This window comes from Manis javanica, chromosome 2 (genome assembly GCF_040802235.1).
Source record: "Manis javanica isolate MJ-LG chromosome 2, MJ_LKY, whole genome shotgun sequence".
NCBI lineage: Eukaryota > Metazoa > Chordata > Mammalia > Pholidota > Manidae > Manis > Manis javanica.
Window position 1 is genome coordinate 177,224,684 of NC_133157.1, and position 21,384 is coordinate 177,246,067.

The 21,384-nt window shown below is 37.0% G+C and overlaps 1 protein-coding gene across 1 annotated transcript in view; it reads right to left on the reverse strand.

The window, feature by feature from the left end:
• Window positions 1-21,384, reverse strand: part of RUNX1T1 (RUNX1 partner transcriptional co-repressor 1) — a 125,688-nt gene that overhangs the window by 19,912 nt on the left and 84,392 nt on the right. Inside the window, 3 exon segments of the mRNA XM_036995462.2 lie at window positions 7,260-7,458; window positions 8,015-8,100; window positions 12,228-12,478. Of these exon segments, the coding sequence (XP_036851357.1) occupies window positions 7,260-7,458; window positions 8,015-8,100; window positions 12,228-12,478 (536 nt within the window).

Here is a 21,384-nt window from a genome sequence, read left to right on the forward strand (position 1 = left end):
TAGGATACATAGATTATCAGCTGGTCAGAACACAAGATTTTCCCAACTATTCTGAATTATCAAAAGTTTATTATAGCTTGGTGAAAGGTGTATGGAAACTCTCTGTACTATCTTTGCAATGTTTCTTTAAATCTAAAAGTATTTCAAATATAAAATGTTTATTTTTAAAAGTTTACATTGTTAATTTCATGACTGTTTGATAACTGGATGGGCTGGAAATACCCATGCATTCTCATCAGCACATTCATTTCTATAAAGGGCTGAAAACCAAATGTTTTTATTTAAGTAACTTTCATTTGAAAAACAGCTAAATAAAACTGGTGCATACAACCAACTTCAGGGAACTGTGATATGGCTAATTAGATTTGTCAAGATAAACTTCACCACTATAACTATTCTCAGAAGAAGAAAGTGCAATCAAGTTCACATTTAGCCATATAACACACTGAAAAAGAGGTTTGCTTACAACTACTTTCAAAAACAAATTTTTAGGAAAAGACTTTGGTATAAGTGTAACCTAATGGACGAGAATAGATTTGTAAACTACAAAGACAGAAAAAAACAAAAACATGCCTTCCCCAAAGCAGCAAAAAAAAATAAAGTTTTTCATGTATTATGTTAATCTAAAAGTATTCCAAATATAAAATGGAGAGACCAGTAAGTTTATACCAATTTTTTTTTTTTAATAAATGGCGACTCTTTACTATAGGAAATAGGAAAGGTGATGCTAGCTAAGTTATCCAAGTTCATGCATGAAAGATACTGAGAACCAGCCCCAGGCAACACAGACAGAAGCGTTAGTCCTTGAGTCAAGTGAGGGTAGCTGAATCTTGGCTTGCCACCTACTAGCTGGGTGACACCTGGCAAGCTAGTTTCTCAAGGCCTGTCACCGTATCTGTAGAACAGGGACAGTACCACCCTACTGCGGAGCACTCTGTGAGGACCGAATTGAGGTACTTCCTGTTACAGGCTCAGCATGGCACATCCTGAACACTCACTAGACTTCAGGCGCTATTACCCTCATTATTATTATCAATGTTGTTATTCAGTAGGTTGTCCTTTGAGAATGGATATATACTTATTTCCATATAACTAAGGTAAAAAAAAAAAACACCTTAAAGTTTCTTTTTCCTCCCAACACTTAAATCCACATTGCGTAAAACTTTAAAGAAAGCAAAACCATTGAACAGGTTGGATTAAACAATATACACCAGTAACTTTTAATTCCCCAAGTATATGTCACTTGGAGTTTGATGTTATTTCTATAGCTAGCAATTCACTGTCTTATTCCTTGGTGGAAAGTCCACAAATTACTTCGATGATCTTTCTATACATTTTATTTTAACCTCATCAATGTTTATATCCGAATTTACTCAAAGATAATGAAGGTGGGCTCAACAGTGCTCCCATCTTGCCATGTGGAGAGCTTGACAGTCCACAAACCACACCAGAAGTTACACAGTATTCCACCTTGACTACACCTCCCTCAAATTCTTGACACATTGCCGTGCCCACAGACTCACACTCCATCTAACCTAGAAACCAGATAGAAATACCAGAACCAACCAAGCAAAGGTTTTCTTACTTCTGTCCTTCCTAATTTTTTTTTCAAAATAGAAACAGAATCTAAAGGCAAACAACAGTTGTAAAATATACATACATATACCTATTTTATAATATCCTCTTCATTTCTACATTACTGTGACACCCTGTCTAGACATCAAGTCTACCAAAGGAATGATCACTAATAGATGTATTAGCAAAATGGAGTTAAAAAAAAAAGCTTTAAGTTGATCAATATTAGAACAAGAGACAACTTTTCTCCTGGGACTTTCTTACTGTAGAATATTGGCTAATCTAGATAAACCTCTATTTCTAAGGCTTTGGTTCTAAAGAAGGTAATTTTACCCATTAAACCTTGATCACCTATAAAATATCCTTTGCTATAAAATGGATAGTTACACTAAAATGTAGTCACAGAAACAAAGACAGAAGAGCCTATATGAGATGGTTGAAAATGTGAAATCTATACATATGTAACTACTGTAGAATAGAGAAATTATAGCGAAGTCCTTCTAAATTATGCTGAGGATACAAACTGTGAGGGGGTGGAAGACGAGGAGGAGGGGAGCCTCTGGAAGATAACACACACCTATGAAGAGAGGACATCAAGTCAAAATGAGGGAAATGTTATAAGAAATGTGAAGGAACAGAAGGAGCAATCTACGATGTTGATGCGCTACACTTACGACAGAATGGAGACCATTGGATACTAGATACAGCAAGGGCCGCCATCAATACACATGAAGGGATGAGCTGAGAGCCTTTGAAGAACAATGTGACCTCATCTGACCAAGGACAGCAATGCTCAAAGCTTGGCAGCACCTAGGTATGGCCTTCATCCTGTAGTGGGCAGAATGAGGCTATGATCATGAAAATATCTATTACAAAAACCACCAAAAGAAAGGAAAGGTTAAGTGAGTCCATATTTTACAAATGTTACTTGTTTTTGTTTTTAAGGATAATAAATTCAGAAATTTCAGTATTATGTTTCACAAGCCCAAATCCAACCCAGAAGCCAGCAACTGCTGTAAGATTTCCTGTATTAACAATAAAAATACCCGATGCTCCAGGAGGTGTTTCTCTTTGTTTTTTAAAAGATGGACATATGTAACTAATAGTCACATCTTCTTAAACCCAATATATTTAAACACATTAAGAGCTTGGCTGAATGGTCTTGAAAAATACAAGTGCATAAAACTCCAAACTTTTTCATGCAGATATATTCTGAATAACTTGTTTTAACAACCTGATAGTGAGACATAATTTATTTCTTGGTTGGGAGTGAACTATTTTTCTATAGCCTTGTATTATGAATTAAGGGTGCAGATTCGATAGACTTACTGAGTTTAAGACAGAATTTCCCTATTCTAGTTTCTCTGCATATTAAAGTAGGTACCTAAAAATTATTCCTTAGAAATACTTCCAGAATAAAAATATAGCTAAGAATCTACTCTAATTTTGTAATCTTGGATGTCAAGCAAAATGCTAGCTTTATGTGCCATTATTATTTAAAGTTTCTTTTGAGAATGTATGTTAGAAATAACAATAGCTATTACTTATACCCTATCTACTATGTGTCAGGCACTGCCCCTTTAACTCATTTAATACAGAAACACCTATTAAGTATGTATTATTACCATCTCCATTTCATAGGTGAGGGAACAGGCACAGAGCATCACTTGCTGAAGGTAAAAATACTAGTAAGTAAAGGAACCGGGGGTTCAAATACAGGCAATCTACTCAGTACCTGTGATTTTAACCTTCATGCTAGATATCCTGAGGTTTTAGAAAGTAATCAGAAATTCTGTAGTTCAAATTAGATGACATTCATAAAATCTTGCCAGCCAGAGGAATTTTAAAATACTAATTCCTCTACCAGTCTACTAGAGGCATTAGTTCAATAAACTTCTGAATTCCTAAACTTTTTATGAATGATCAGCTTGACTTTCTATAGCATTTAAAATAAGCAAACCAAAAAACACCCCTCTTTCTGATATTTTTCTTCCTGGCAAGTGTTAAACCCTTACCAAAACACACATGAAGGCATTTTCTAAATTTTATACTCTCATCACAATATTCAAACATTCACAAAACACAGGGAACAATGCACTACTATTTCAGAGATTCATGCCTCAGTCTGACATTAGTCTTAAATCCATCATTAGGTAGTTCTTATAACTCTAATGCTGTAGAGGGAGGGCCCACATATATGAGATGAACTGTAGAAAGATTCTAGAATAGTCAAAAGGCAGTAAAAAGAAAGTAATTTAATGGAGATAAAATGTCAGGAGCCAAGGAGTGAGTGATGTCAACAACATACTGACAGAAAAAGAAAATGAAGGCAAAAGAGAAAAGCAGAATCACGGGGACCCAGGTAAATGCTCAGAGAGCACCTGAAGTACTAACCAGTAGCTACCTACCTACCTACACGGATAAAAGCAATTCTGCTTCGGCAATCAAATCTGCCAGTTCTGACGGCATTAACATGCTCTTCAGTGAGGTGCACAACATAACAAAACTTAAATGTATAAAGAACAAGTCGTACTCTAAAAATAGAGAAAACTGTTCAAAAAAATCAGCTTTCCAATTTTGTTAGAGTTGGATCTTTGGAATTTTCCTAAGAAGCAAATAATAATAAAAATAATAAAAACCTGTTATTTCAAGGAAAAACCTATTATTTCCAAGATTCCTTCAAGATATCAACCTTTAAATTTTTGACTTAAAGAATGGAAATAACATTATGGGCTCAGCATATACTCAATTTTAAAATTATTTAAGAGGTTATTCAAAATAGTCTTTAGTTATCTGGGGAAAACTCCCAAAATTTGATAGTAATAGATTAATCATGTTACCTTACTAATCCCTCACACTGAATAAATACTATAGGTGTACTTCTGTACTTCAGAAGGGAGAATGGGACTCATTTCACAAGCACAACAGTGAAGTCATGGAAGCTGTATTCTCCTCTGTGCAGTCCCCAAGTACAATTTTAAAATGCTAAGAACGTGTGTATGACAACACTGCCAGTGTTTCCAGGCCAAGCATGTAACCAGGGCAGTATTTTGAACTAAAGTTATCTTCTATGTTATTCTGAAGGTCTCATCTGTGACCAGACAGCAGCTTAAGAATTGAGAGAATCAAGCTAAAAGAAACACATGTAACGTAACTGTAGGACACAGAGATTCATGTACATAAACATACAGACATAACCATAGCTCTATCTTTACACATACACCTCACTCCACATTTTTCAGAGGCAGAAAATAAATTAGCTTATCACCTCCAATCCTTTCATTATACATCAATACATTCAACTCCAAAACCCAGGACAGAATCTTAGCATTTAAAATAAATGACTGTAGTCCATGATTATAAACCACCCATCCTCTTATTTACAGTCACACAAAATGGAACTCAAAAGCCTTGAAGACTAGTGAGGATGCATAATGAAGTAACTGCTGGACGCTAAAACTTGCGTATCATATGGCTCTTGACAAGTTCCCTTGGAAGTTGTGGTAGTTTCTTAAAAAGCAATCTAGGGTTCTGGGTTGCTAAAGAACATGACTGTTTTAACAGAGTCCAAGCAAACAGCTGAAATTGTAGCATTTGAATAATACAAACTCTAAAAGCTTAAAGCCGAAGCAACCTCTCAGTTTTACAAAAACATGAATACATTAAGCATCACTGAAAGTAAAGAAGCTTTTAAAACCAACTTTATTCTTTTGGTTACATAAAAGGGAAACTAAACTTATCTTCCTCAAGAATAATATGCATCTGTGTTGCCAGAACGCATGTACAACAGTGGTGCCTATAATAAGTGAGGTGTCCTGTGTTCTGTGAGCCGAAAACAACTCACTAGGTATAAAGTCCTATCAGTGCCTGTTAGTTCAGGAGACTGAACTAAAGTGGCCACCTGGTGCCACACCACCATCTGTGGCCCTGACTATTTCCTATAATAGATCAAAAGTTCCTCATGGGAGAGAATAAAGAATCTTTTTCCTCTATAATGGTGCCCAGCATGATGCCTGGTACGTAGTAAACACTCAATAAATAAATACTGACTAAATGCATTTGTTCAATAGAGCAGGCTAAATGGGACAGTTTTACTCCCAAAGTTTTATTTAGTTTAAAGTTACCAATTTTTGCCTACATTGGATGATTACAAATATTCCTATTATTTATCGTTGCAGATTTGTCATGAATGACCAACTTGCATTCACAATAAAGAAGTAAAGAAACAAATGTTTATTTTACTCTGCTCTAAATAGTTTTATTTGGACCACTGTCAGTTCAAATTAAATTTAAACCTATTTTCATTGCTTGCCTTGATGTATCCTAACAAATACACATGTGTTTAAAGTATGCTTTCAATTAATGTCTGTTGGGTAAATTGACTTAGAATCTTCCTGTATTTAATACTTATTTTGTTAAGACATTCAGCATTCAGGGATTAGCAGGAATCCACAAACCTAAGTACAAAGGAAACTTCATTAGATAGGAATAATATTAATAAAAAAGACAATATGATCAGTAGCCAGATACTATACTTCAAGCTTTTAAATTTTGATAATCAGCCATGGTGAAAATGAGGCCAAAGTCATGAGCTTAATCTGTACATGTATGATTAGTTTTGTTTTACAGAGCAGACCAGACCCTATCCTGAGTTAGCAGTCAAGTGGGAGCTAAACAAATAAGAAAATGAGGTGAGATCAGGGACCTACAGAAATCCATCTCGACTAAGAGAATGGAAGTATAGCGAGTAAAAGCAGACTCTTACATAAGTGGCTTTGATAACAACTTGGAGGGTATACACTTACTCAGAGGGTATACACATGTAATGGCCAGTAATGTCAATGATGATACCTCAGTATTAATTTAGGCAAAAATTTACAGGCCACTCAAAAATGTTCTCAGGTTCAAGATTTCTTTCCATATATTGGCAATTATGTTTTATTTATAACCCAACAATCCCCAAATAGCAATGCTAATGTGGCTACATGTTAGCGTTCCATTTCTAACAGTCCTGTATATACCTAGAATTAATAAAACTTTAAACAATCTAAGGTCAAGTCTCAGAAGACAGCTACATCTTTCTTGCTAATTTGCAAGTGGCTGTGGGCAAACTGCACAGCCATTAGGTCACTTCCTGGAGGAGTCTGGAGTTAAAAGTGTTTTTTTTTTTTTTAATATAAAATACAGCTACAAAGCAAGACTATCTTAGAGACTGTGTGTTCAATTAAAAATCAGGCAACACACATCCCTGTGTGCAGGGCTCACAAACGTGGGTGTGCAGCAGAGAATTCTGCAGAGAGTTGGCTACAAACAGAAAGCCTGGGTCCCACACCCTGAGATTTTGTTTTTTGCAGATTAGAGGCAGGATCCACAGTTGCATTATGAAGGGAGCACATATGCATATGTGTTTTAGGGATGCCTATGAAATTCTAGTCCAGCATGAAGCTTTGCCACAAGCCCAACACTTCAACCTAGAAAAGTGAGTTGCTTTTGTAACTGCCTCTGTATAAGCCAAACTGCCTGCTTTCCTGACAGACAGACAAGACATATTTGAGGATATATAAAGTGTTTATTATTCTAAGTCCCTACACATCCTTTATTTTTAAAAAGACAAGTTAAAACTGAAATCAGCATTAGTAGCATAAGAAGTGTCCGTTCACGACGTCCACCTGAAGGAAAGGTACCTAATGCCACGGGGTCTGGGTTCACAGGACTCTGCTGCCTGGAGTGACCACTGCTAGTGCCGCCCTTTTTTAAGTCTTCAGCGTCGCTGTACCGCCGGATCCAGTAATTGAGTTCCTCCCGGTCTGCCTCCTGACATCGCCTCAGTACAGTGAGAGATCGCCTTGTTTTCTCTACCATGTCCATTATGCAGTTCAACAGCTATGTGGGAAACACAGGGCAAAGGGAAGAATGTATCAATCACCACAACTTAAAAACTCTGGTGCTAGTGAAACAAACTATTTTAGGACAATGAAGGATGCTATTTGATTCCTGAGGCCTTCAGTCTACCTTCAGTCTTATTACCTTCAAAGGTTAAATGTGAAATTGAGACCCAACAGATAAGATGGGGGTATAAGTAAAATGTGGGAGGCATGCATATGAGTGCCGACAAAGAGATTTCAGCTAAAGGCACACAGCTACCTTTCCAAATATTCATCCCACTACTGTATAAATTGAATGGACCTTTTGCAATAAAACAGTAGTCCACTGATTTGGCTTTGAGGGTTCCTTTCCATGATCTACACATTTCTTACATAAGTGGCTTTGATACCAACTTAGAAATCAAATCTTATATTCTACTTCAAACATACTCACTATTTTCTCCCAGGATAGCAGGAAACATAATACCTTCAGCACATCCCCATACTTCTGATTACATAACCTCATTCCACTTGTTTCAAAACATTTTTAAACTAAATGATTACCGACATCTTACATGGTCTAGATGTTTCCATTCCTCTGCCCATTCTCTGTCTGTTAGTCTGTGATCAATCATTTCTTCTTGACGTGTGCCATGCAACCCTACAAATGCAGAGGATGAGGTTGAATCACCCTAAAGCATTCAGGACATAATCCATATGCACACAGGTACTCGGCAAAGATTATGTGGGCAAACTAAATGATATGAAAATATATTCGACTTTGAATGGAGACATGAGTCATAGTCAGATTCAGAATTACCTAATGGGCTCCTCACAGAATAATAAAATATTAGCACTAGGAGGAATTTCAGAGGTCATCTGGTCAGACTCTTCCTTTTACAGATGAAGAAACGAAGAATAAAGTGACACCAAGCCCTGAGCTAGTTATCTGTCATATTCTTAAAGTGAAAATATGAGTATATCCTAACTCTTAATAAATACAAGAAACCACAAGTAAATGTTAAGTGGTTTCAAACTGTGGCTTTCCTGCATTAAAAATAAAGGCAGCATAAATCGTTTTATATGGGCTGGGACATGCTCTTCTCAAAGAAGCATAGTAAAATGTTTCTACATTTCAGCATAACGTAAATGAACGTATATTACACATACCTACATGATAAAATTAGGCCATTAAAAGGGCTTGTGTAATAGGAAAGCTACAATATTTAATTGACTAAAAAATTTAAAATAAGAAATAAACTATCATCCATGAAAAAAAAATCAACATCAGATATAATTTTGGACAAAGACTGACATTCCCAGCCAAGAAATTGAAAATTCTAACCTGTAATCCACAGTACAAGTACCAACGTTTTTTACCATGAAAAAGTAACACGGCAATGCCTACTAGTGAGTAACAATAGGAAGGAACATGAGCAATTGGCTAGGACGCTCATCAAAATAGAAAATACATGTGTCTCACTAAGAAATTGGATGGAAAGGTCTCAACACAGATACCTGGAGATGTACTGCTCCTCTTCCAAATTTTGTTATGAATAATACACATTTTATACTACAAAGGAAAGGCACTGGACTACAGCAGTATTTTCTATTTTAAAAGACTGAAACTATTCTTTGTAGATGTTATGCTGAATAGCAAATTAAGCCTGATATGGTTTGGGCTTCTAGAAGCCTAGGGTCCTTCTCTGAGAGCATTATGGAGGAGTTAAATGGTGGTAAAGTGGAGAGACATTGCATTCCACTTTTTGTGAAATCTGAATAGTTAGAAGTCCCCTCTGTCAGCCGATTTAGAAAAATAACATGAGTCACATGACTCCTCTCAGCCAACCACAAAATATTTCATTTAAAGCTGATGGAAGTGAACAAATACACGACAGCTCTTTCTCAGACTAAATAAGAAGCTAAATATAAAACACTTTGCATTATTCTTGTCAAATTTAAGTTAAAATTGTCAATGCCACCTATTGGTAAAAAAGTAAAATTGCAAATGTGTTAATTTGCATAACAGAAAAGACATTGGGGAAAAGTATTATTTAGTTCTTGCTCTGTTTGTTGTGACTATTGCAAGTTGAAATGTTTGCAAATATGTAATTTTTGTTGATTTATTTGTTGCCTGTGTTTTAGGAAAAAAGCACTACGTTGTAGTGAGTCATCACAAAAAAACAACCACCGAGCAATGAAGATATAAATGTGGCACTGACTTTCACCATAGCGACATCCTATTTATTTTTAAAAACCAAGAACTCCAGTGGTCTCAAATGTTCCCAAAATTCAGCATACTGAATCACAAATGATATGAACTCTAACACCTGGAATAATATTAATAAGCAACAGGATGTCTGTGGCCAATGGGAGGGATTCCAGCATTTGTGGAACACAGCTAAGCTTCATCACATTTAAAAAAATAAGTACATCAGAAAGATGGTGGAGCCCAAGTACTTGGTGAAGAAATATAGGGCTCATTTGCTGCTTTTGAAAGAAAAAATAAAACTCATTTATATTGATTAATTTTTCTATTGCAGATACTTAAATATTCATCAACACAGTTTCTATTTATATTTGTAACATCAGAGGGATATAATATGGGAAAACAGCTCATCATCATTAAGATCACATTTTCATTTGTGGGAAATTTGACATACTGCCTGGTTCTTATGCTTGAGAAGATTTCAGCTAAACAGGCTAAGACCCTAAGGTTACTTATAAACTAAGGCTGCTTGTAAAGTTACTTTATTAAAGGATTTTAGTGAGTATATTTCTCTGCATATAATAGGCATATATAAATCGTAACCATACTATGACTTCATGACAATTTTTATACTCTCAAAATGGTCACCTGATGTACCACCATAATTAGTTTCTCATACATCAAGTTTTTATTTTACATTAACACACACTAAGCTCTGCCACACTTTAGGGATGGTTAAGTATTTGTATATATTTATAGAGATTAGCACTATTAGTTTTATAAGCTAATTAAAAGGTAAGGAACATGGTCTAAAGAAAAATCACATAAAATCAGTGGATACTGATATAATTCATAAAAGGATATCTTTCATTACTAGATGCAAACATACTCACTGTGCCTGAGTGTAATTACTTCTTTGCTGATTATACTGCATTGGAACTAGTACTTTATGAAATAGCATTTGCTGCAGAAGAATGAGACCATTTCCTAGTACCTACAAAGTGAGATGTCTGGAACTGGTCTTACCATGACCTTGACTCCACTTCCATTTGGAAATAAGCAATCATGCTTTGGGGACATTAAGTCATAAATAAATGGCCAGGCTTTTGCTTAGAAGGGGATTGTTACCACATTTGATTTTGGGGTCAAGATATTAATCCAGACTGAGAAACAACATAACCACTTTGGAGAGCTCTTCAGAAATGTTATCTGAGAGAACATTAGATTGGCTATTAAGAAAGCACAAATTATTTGCTTAGCCATTTGTCTGACACACTATACAAATGTAGATGTGAGTGCTGCGGGGAAAAGCAGAGCTATTTTACTATCTTACAACCAGGGTCTCAATCACCTCTCCTCTCACACTGACTCTCCCTTTCTAAAGCTTTCTAAACTTTGCAGGGTTGTGTGTAGAAAGACAAGAAGACCCTACATCTGGCAGCCTTTATTTGCTAATAACCTAGTTAGAAGTCTAACATGAAGGTCTGCTCTTTGGGCTCTCTGCCTGTAGCTAAACAACACTGTCCCTACTATTCAAGCAGCGTGTGAATGGCTGGCTGCATTTCCCAGAGTTCTCCATCCTTAGTTCTGGGTTCTGGTTTTCCACTTGGACTCATCATCCCTGGCTGTGGACAACATCCTGGCCACCAGACTGCCTGTGTCAGGGAAGTTTGTCGGCAATTAGCTCTGAGGTGAGGAAGTTCTGCTGGGGTGTGGCATGCACTGGGGAGATGGGAAAAAAATGAAGGGTTGACTGTTGCTCTCAGTTTATAAAGAGCCTGTGCACCAAAAACTAAGAATTAAAGGAGCCCCAGGAACAGTGTTCTGACTCCATCCCTTCACCCAGTGACTTGGTGGATTAAAACTTACCTTATTCATCTCCCCTCTCATCTTTCACACAAACAACTGTTTTTTGGAAGGCAACTGTTTCCTAAATGCTTCATTTCCAATGGTTTTATTTAAAGAGGAAATGAACACTGGCAAATGGAATACATTATTTACCCAAACTTTCTTTCTTTGGTGTTCTGATCTTTGACACACAATTGTTAATACCAAATTTAATCACTGTCATTTTCAGGTTAAAAAAAAAGTACCAAATCATTCCTCAAAGAACATCTTTTAAGCCAGAAACATTATACTATATCACATTTTTCAAATGCAGAATATCAGGGACACTGAAACAAATCGAAATGAACTTCAAGACTATCTGAAATAAAAGACACAATGAGAGGAAAGAAATTGACCTTTAACAATATTTGAGGCAGATTGCATATGAAATCTCTAGTATTAAAAGAATCAAGCTAAAACTCCACTTTGCATTTGTTGAGGGTTCTGTATTCATTTAGATGCCCCCCTCCAAAAATAAATTTACGTGCTGTGAAGAACTTAAGTAATTAAGGAAGAGAAAGCACAACTGTTAAATAAAATGTTAATACTAACCAAGTTTCTCATAAAGGAAATATTATGAAGCAAGAGAATTTTTACCCTATCACTTATTTCAAACCTCAAGTTCAGCTAAGTAATGATGCGAGTCTCAAGCATCCAATTCCTTAAGCAGTGAACAGATCCTTCAGTCTTACCCATAGGTCTGTTTCTGTCCCTGAGGTCCCTGTGGCTGGGGTGTCGATAGGAGTCCCTGTAGTGGTGGGCAATGGCCATATCATCCAAACGGTAATGCTGGGGTGGAGGTGGGGTGGGGTGAGGCAGGCCGTTGGGCTGGTAGGACAAGCCATTATTTGGACTGTACCGCTGGCCTGGGCTGATAGTGCACGGCCGCTTGCTTGGATGTTCTGAGTGCAAAGGCTCTCTGTCAAAGCCATTTTCTTTGGTTCTAAGGGGGGAAGAAAAAGAGTTTGTTTCATAATGTCCTCAGAAGCCAGCATAGTTCAGACACTCACATTTGAACTTACAATATAAACAGAATATTTCTTTACTGGCCAGAAACTTTCTGAACTCAGCTTCCCAGAAGACCTGTGGGAATTCACTGAAACCCACGCTAGACCGAAACGATCACAAGACGGCACATGTGAGAAAATGGTTCACTTCTCATCAAGCTAACAGATGTCTTCTCAGTTGAAGCTCAATGTGGTTATTAATTAGGTAACAAATAAGAGGAAACCCAATCTCCCTCTGTAGATAACATGTTCGTTCAAAAGAGAGTACTTGATTTCTAACAAATTACCCAAAGACTCATTTTATTTGGTGAAGAGTTATCAAGGTAAAAGGGCTTCTCTCTCTTGAGGAATTCTTACAGTACACCTACCCCCTTTATCCACTGGCATCTAACTTTCACATCAGAGAACAACCAAGAGCTGTGCTGTCCAATACAGCAGCCACATGTGGCTGTTTAAATTTACATTAAGCTTCTCAAAATTAAATAAAATTTAAAGTTCAGTTCTTCAGTAACACTAGCCACATTTCAGGTGCTCAACTGCCACCTGTGGCTAGTGGCTATGGTACTGGACTGCACAGATACAGAACATTCCCATCACTGCAGCGCAGAAAGTTCTATTGAAAAGCACTGATCAAATTGAACTAACAGAGCAATGCAACCTTTGGGACTTGGACATTACCTCTGGTCACCAAGATAATGACTTGACAGTCCTACAGAGCCAGCTGGGACTAGCAGGAAAATGTAGGTGAACTCCCTGATTTTAAAATTGGGGAAACTTACCCCAAGAGCTTGTGTTACCTGCCTGGGTCATCGGGTCCCAGGGCAGAAAGGCACACCCTGTTTGCTCTTCATCACGGGATACACAGAGCTTGGGCTTTCAGAAGGAATACGGTAAGTGAGAGCTGATAACTAGTTACTGCTCCTAGATTCTCAAACACAAAGAGGGCCAAGGAAGTATTTCCAGGCTCAGTATGATCTCCATTCTTAGACACAAACTGGATATACTCAGTAAAATACAAGCAAACAGCATCCAACTGTAACTGGACTCACAGCTCCCAAACTCATTTTTTACTTCATATCTGATTGTCTATATAAAACAAGCACACTATTCTTAGACCAGTGGAAACATCTCTTTAACCTGGGATATTTCCCCGTAAGAATTCTACCAAGTCATAGAAGCTGCAGATTTCCACATACCTTTAACAATAAGGCCTTAAGAACCCTTTCCCTAGCCTCTAGGATAGTTTTTGTCTGATAATACAGGAGGGGTATGAGTGGAAACTGACTCCATAATAGAAATCGTTAGAGCAATAGGATTCTGCCACGAACCATCCCCTATGTCCCTTGATGGTACACCCCATTGATAATTTCACACCAGACTGAGAAAGCTAAAGAGATCAGAGATGGAGGAAGAGGCACACACAAAATGGAGGGCAACTCTACAGAGCTCAGTGTGAAACGAATGGAAGATGACCACTACATGCTGAAGAAAGGTACACTGTTCCGGAGCCAGGAGCCTGGCCGATACTAGAAATGACAGCAGAGCACGGTCTCCATGGGAGAGGCGGCCAGAGGTCTCTGTGGCTCCCATCAAAGTACGTGTCTGCACTAAAATAGACTGACTCCATCCATATTGATCACTGATACCAGACTAAAATGCCTTATATATCTCAGACATTACACCTAAATGGATTGTTTTAAGGTAATTTTTAGGAGTCAAAGGAAATATTCTAGGTATCAGTTTATCTTCTGAGTGTGTATCTTTTGTGATTGTAATCTGCATTTTTATATCCTATACATTTCTAAATGATACACTTCAACATTCAACACATATCACCAGCATAAATCAGTTGGAAAATACTGAAGACTGTTAATAGCTATGAACATAATGCTAACACAACACCTACCTTACTGGCAGTGTGGTGTAGTGGAAAGAGCACTGGACTGGGAATCAAGAGACCTGAGATCTAGTCCTGGCTCTTCCACGACTAGCTGTGAGACCTTTGGCAAGCCACTTAACCTCTCTGGACCTCAGTTTGCTCATCTGTAAAATGAAAGGGTTGGACTAGATCAGTGGTTTTCAAACTGGGCCATCTGAGGTGCTTATGGGATTCTGTAAGCAATGAAGACCTTTTCCCCCAAACAATGAAGATTTTTAAAAGGCCAGAGGAACCCACTTGTTATTCTTACCAGTTTTTACAAATTGGGGTTCCACCTAAGGTTTCATTTTAAAGGAAAAAGTATGCTGCTAAAATCAAGTTTGAAAACCACTGGACTAGATGATTTCTGAGGTCCCTTTTAGTTTGAAAACTCTACAATTATTCTACATTTAAATCTAAATATCATGGTTATTCAGATCAAAACATACAGGGCTGACAGTCCTCTGGACTAACTGTGTCCAAGTCAACCACTTCAGCCAACAGAGAACTTCTCTGGTCTCTGCTTTGAACAATTTATTATTTATAGCTGATTTTTGTGCAAAAATAGAAAATACCTTCTAATAGCCCCTGTTGGGTTTCTAAATAAGGAGACATCTCTGACCCAATTGTGTCAAACCACCTCCACTTAGTTGTTTTCTCCCTCCTTCTTCAATGATAACAACATACAACACTGGAAGAAATCTTATAACTATGAAAGTGGTTGGACATGTTACTTATCCTCAGATCAGCCATTTGAACAGTGCTATTACTTCAATGACCCATTATTAGAAAAAAAAAAAGCCTTTTCCCCCTAAAATAAAGACCTTCATGTCTTAAGAAGCAGGGCTAGGTCCTCAGTCTGTCCTATTATTTCTATCAGGTCCCTACTGTCCTAGCCTGGGTGCCACCACTTCACTAGCTACTGAAACAATAAAGCTCACCACCTCACAAAGGTAGCTATATTTTAACAGCAAAGCATTAAAAAACATTCACAGCCCAGAGAAACAAAGCTATGAAAGGTCTCCCCTGGTGCTTCCATGACTCACTCACTTGTAAGTAAGACTAACCCTATTCCAAGGATACATGTCCAGAAAGGTCTAAAACCACTTCATCACTACCTCCTTCTTAGAAATGCCTAAACAGTCTACACCTCATTTGCTTGAGTTAATTCCAAATTTACCTTTTCATTTGTTGCCCTTTTGAAGTGTATAAGGCAAAACTAACAAACTGTCCATAATTTTTATTATCCCTATCAGCATACTCCTGAAATAACTCAAATCCTAGTGGGAAGTATACCATGTCTCAGGAATTCCTGTAGACATTTTTTGTTTGTTTTTAAAATCAACCTGAGAATATTCTACCAGGAGAAATTTTCCTGAACATAACCTACCACTGTTCTCTCAGAGTCTGCTGGTCCTAAGAACAGAGGGGACCACTCAAGGACTCAGTTATGTGACCTTGAGAAAATTAACATTCTGGCTTCAGTTTTCTACCAGTAGAATGGGACTAATAGGAAACAATAAATGTAAAAAGACCTAAGAGACAACCTAATTTATACTTTATCCCACCTCAGACTGTTTTTATCCAGTTCCTCAGTAACAGAGACTGTAAAGTGACTATCTGAGAAAGAAAACACATGTTTTGTTAAAACTTTCTTTTATGTGAAATACTTAAGTCATGAGGGGCCAGTGTGCACTGATAATCCGTGTTTATATAAACCAGTAAAACATCGAAGGAAATGGGGAAGAATGAAAAAATTATAAAATCACGATATATATGATGGCAAGAAATCTTTTACCATGAATACAATGTATAGAGATCTAAGACTTCTATATTTCCATGCAGGACCTGAACTTGGCAGGTAACATAAAGACAGTCATACAAAAGCGGTATAGGAGATCAGAGGGAAGCAAAGAACACTCCAGAATGTACAGTGCATTATGATATTTTGAGAGAGTGGGACCACATTCACCTACTTTTATTACAATATATGGTCACAATTGTTCTAATTTATCTTAGTTGTTAATTTCTTCCTGTGTCTAATTTACCAATTAAACCGTACCATAGGTATGTCTGTATAGTAAAGAACATAGTATAAATTACATATACAGTTCAGTACTATCTGCTGTTTCAGGCAACCACTGGGGGGTGGTCTTAACACATCCCCTGAAAACAAGGGGGGAACTACTACATATTCATATGTAAATTATTTAGAGCAAGGCATGACACATCTTGAGTGCTCAGTAAACTAAGTAACCACTATTATAATATTTACAATTGGGAAACCTTCATTCAAATAGTAGATACTGAGTTAGCCTGTGAGAAAGGAACAGAATTATGACACAGAAGAACTAGGGAACAGAGCAAAAACCAGTGGTCAGAATACAGGCTAAAGCATGAAGAATATTCAGCAGGGCTAGATCCTAGGATAGCAACCAAGAAATAACGCAAGCAAGTTCATGTGGAAGCTGGAGTGCAGAGACACCAAAAGGTCCTCTAGGACCATGCTACCCATCCCAACATGTAAATACAACTCAATGCTGCCTCACAAGTAGCCTTCACAATTGATGTGACTAATAAAAATAAATAAAATAAAGTTATTTCTACAGTGTTGATTACTCACTGTGTGCAACTGGAGAATGCATAAAAGATGCAACACAAAACAAGGATGTACAAATATAAATTCCTACATTCACTGAAAATTGAATTCAGTAGACAATACAAATTTATTTATTTGCATAGTCAATTAATCCTACAATTCCTTGTAAAGTGTACCTACCTTTTCTCTTTAGAGAGACAAAAATATTGCAACCTCATTTATTAAATTTTACAGAAAGGAAAATGGCCCTAGGTCCAAGTTGGTGTCTACGGTGAAGATAAACCTTATATATGCAACCAGTAGTTTCAGAGTGACTGCCTTCTGCCCCTCCAACCTTCAGCATTTTTACTCATTAAGCCAGGAAACCTGGCTGCCTGTGGATTGTCTAATATTAGAAAGGTGTATAAAATCCCAAGAATATTATACTATTGCATTTTCCCACTTGAGCAATTGTAGAAAAGAAAAAAGGGAATAAACCCAATTCTTAGTTGAGCTTTTCTAATTTAAACTCTGCATTTCAAAACATATTTAGTGCAACTGCAAGACTTCAGGCATGAAATATGCTGGTTTCTCCACTAAGAAGCTTTGTGATTTTAGTCAAGTTCTTTGGCCTTAGTTTCCTTGAGCATCTAGAGAAAGGGTTGGCTTGGTGGATCCATAAGATCTCTCCCAGCTGACAAATTATACCACTCTAAAGTTCAAACACGTCTTTTTAGAAAAGACTACTTAATTATCATGGGAGGAGGAATTATGTATTAATGCAACAATGTGCCCTTCAAAATAAAAGTCTAGATGTGTTACATGGTGTGAGGCGGTCACAGGGAAGACAGTATAGCACAGAGAAGGCAAACAGTGAATCAGTGGCATCTTACCACACTGATGGAAACTGACTGCAATGGGGTATGGAGGGGGGAGAGCTCTATGATATGGGTAAATGTAGTAACCACATTGTTTTTTCATGTGAAACCTTCATCAGAGTGTGTATCAATAATACCTTAATAAAAACAATTAATTAATTTTAAAAAAGTCTAGATGTGTTATATATCTGAATGATTTAAAGCATGGTTACATTAAAATGACACAGAGGAAGGGATTAATACTTCACACTGATAATTTGAAATGGGGGCTGAGGCTGAAGCAGTATCCATAAAAAACCAATGACCATTTGGTTTGACTTCTCAGGCAAGAAAGATTCTCTGAGTCAGAAAATTAGCATAGCAGGTAAGAACATGATATTAAAGACAAATTATAACAAAAAGCTGCACCATCAAAGCTGTGAGGAAAGGCAGCAATGATAATTCCCACAATTTTTTTTTTTGACCTTAGTACTCTGTATCCATGCTGCAGTCTTGAGCAGCCCCTTTCCCTCGTGACTCCATCAGAATGCGCAGCGTCTCCATGACCAGCACAGGGAGCAGCTTTAAAGAATGCTCTTGAACACTAGAGTTTCTACATTCTGGTCACTTCATTTAACCAGCTCCACAAATGGTATATATATATTCCCTTTCTTTAGCTTCTCCCATCACAGAACAACAAAATAAAGTTCTAACGTAATAAACTTTTATATATTAACAAAAGTAGAAATCAAAATTTTCTACTTGCTTTCCCCAATATTTCTGAGTAAAAAAAAACAAAACAACACATTTTTAAAATGAAAGATAATTTTCTGATTTGCGTTTTACAATACTCTACTACAGACCTACAAATTCAGTACAGTTGTTCATGGAGACTCACTCTAGAGCTATTTTTAAAAGGAAGTAGAATAAATTTCACTTTCCGTACAAGAAAAAAAAAAAAAGATTTCATAGGTTTCCCCAGAGTATTCATTGCACTGTAAATAACAATAGTGTTTAAAAAAAGGAAAAACATAACCAGTGACAATTATATTTAAGGATGAGAAGTTAAATTTGCCAAAACCCATCCCTGAAACACGTGATGACTGCTGAGGGGATTAAATCAGCAATCGTCACAGAATGTAAGCCCCCAAAGTTGTAAACAAAATATAGAGCACTCTTTTGTTCACGACATGTCATGAACAAATTACCAAAATGTGTTTTCTCCTCAGGTGTCAGTTTTTCCCTCTTTTAGTGACTGATGGTTCCCAGTGTTATTACAGAAACAGATTGATCTTTTTAATGAGCCAGTTTAATAGACTCCAAAATCTCACCGTGGCTGCTCATCCATGTCAGACCATATGTACCAACAAAACATTCAGTAAAACAAAAAAAGCTCTCTGCTGTCAGACAGCTCCACACTCTATAAAATTTCATATAGTATATCTGGATATACAGATAAATAACCAGAGAAAAGGAAAATGCATATGCAAACAAGATGCAGAAAATATATGCAAAAAAATACTGTAGAGGCCCATATTTTCTTGGCTCTGATCAAATTCCCACAAGATATGTATTTACACAACATATTCTCATTACCCTTCCTCCTAAGTCTAAGGAAATCCATTTGCCATCTTTCCATTATAACACACACTTCTGGGCTCCATTTGAAAAAGAATGTTCTATCCAAAGAGCAACTGTGCGAATTCTGACTCCAGCAACTGTCTATGAATAAACAAAGGTGGAATAAGACTGAAGGCTCTTTTAAGAGAGTTCTACCTGAATGAATGAAAGCCTGCACGCTTGCACAGATACAGATCATCAAAACAAAAATGTTGATTATCGTGGAATTTGTATGATATTCCCGTGTCAGTGTTAGCACAGTGCTCAGGGCTTACTGCAGCACTGTCCAGGGAAGTCTAAAGGCATGACACGTTCCAATATAAAACACTGGGAAAGAAACCAGTAGGGAAATGGCTGCGAAGATGGAGAAATGAATGAAACAAGTTTTCATTCTGTCTGTTATGGTTATTTAGCAGTTAGGGGTTTCTAGAACAGATTGTATACATTTCCAAATTTGCCAACAGGATTATCTTTACATTTACCACAGCTATCTAAACCTTTCCTTGTTATCCTCTCCTCCACCCAATAAATGTTCTTCCCAATTTTCCATTCGTCTCTTCCTAATTCGTTTACTACACTGTCCCGGAAATATGGAGCCAGACCATCTTGGTAAGTGCATGCAGGGTAAATGGGTTAGCATCAGACAGAAGTGCAAATGGGAATCACCTATCCTTGGGCCACTTCTTGGTCTTTAGTATTGTGTGGACATGCTACTCAGATGTCTGGATTAAGCAGCTGCCTTTAAAAGCTAACCTACTAAAAGCTGAAATAGGACTAAAGAAATATGACGTAAAAGGAAGAAAGTAGCACTGTTGGCAGGTCATGCATGGAGGTGGGTCTACAGTTATGTCAGAAGTAAACTAATATTTAAAGTTTTGTTTTAGGAATTTTCAACTATTAAGAGGTCCTATATCAAGAAAAAATTGCAGGGACTGTAGCAAAAAAACTGCTTAATAGAGGATTATGTAATAACTGTATGTAAACTGGCAGGCTTTAATAACATTCTGATTGACAAAGCGGCTAAAACATTTAAGAGTAGCTAAATTGGTCACAGATAGACGTCTCTGAGCAGCCCCAGGGATCATAAGCTCTTATGAATTTGGGACATAATTGTTAACCTCTCAAAGGCTGTTACATTCAGGCCCGATGAAATGCAGAAAGAGAGAATGGTTAAGTAGAGAAAAGAAACAGCATATGACATATATGTTTCTGAAGACAATTTTACTTTAAGATTTTACATACTTTACAAATACTATGCAAGATGCTGCTGTTAGGACTCTATTCCTATACTAAAAAACATTTATACATGAACATGGGATATTAAGGAAAATTATTTTAATAGGTACATGGATACGTTTCATGTATATGCCTCAATCAACAGCTTCTTTGTAGGGTTTAATGGAGATGGGGCATTATTTTGCATTTCTTAGAATTCTCAGGAGAGCAGAGTACCTGATAGAATGAATATTGGCTGATAATAAAAAATTTTCAGCAAAACTGCCTTCTAGTCTATTCCTAACTCTTACCTTCACTTAGTTCATCTAACTTCCCAGAAGCTTTCTATTACTCCAAATAAAAGCTAAATAGCTACCACATTGTGTCTATTGAGTAACACATAAAGCCAGCTTTCAAAACTATCTTGTTTTGAGAAAACTTGAAACAGCTAATTTCCTACCAGTGAAGGGGAAAATGAGTGGTTGGGCTGAATTATATAATAAATGAGAATTTTAATAGTGACTGTGTGCCTAAGAACCATCAGTGGCACTTGGCACATTTGAGTAAAACTCGTCTTCACCTTTTACTTTAGTATTACAAGCAGCAAAGATTACTGGTGCCACTGCCTAACTGACAGAAATCCATCACTGCAAC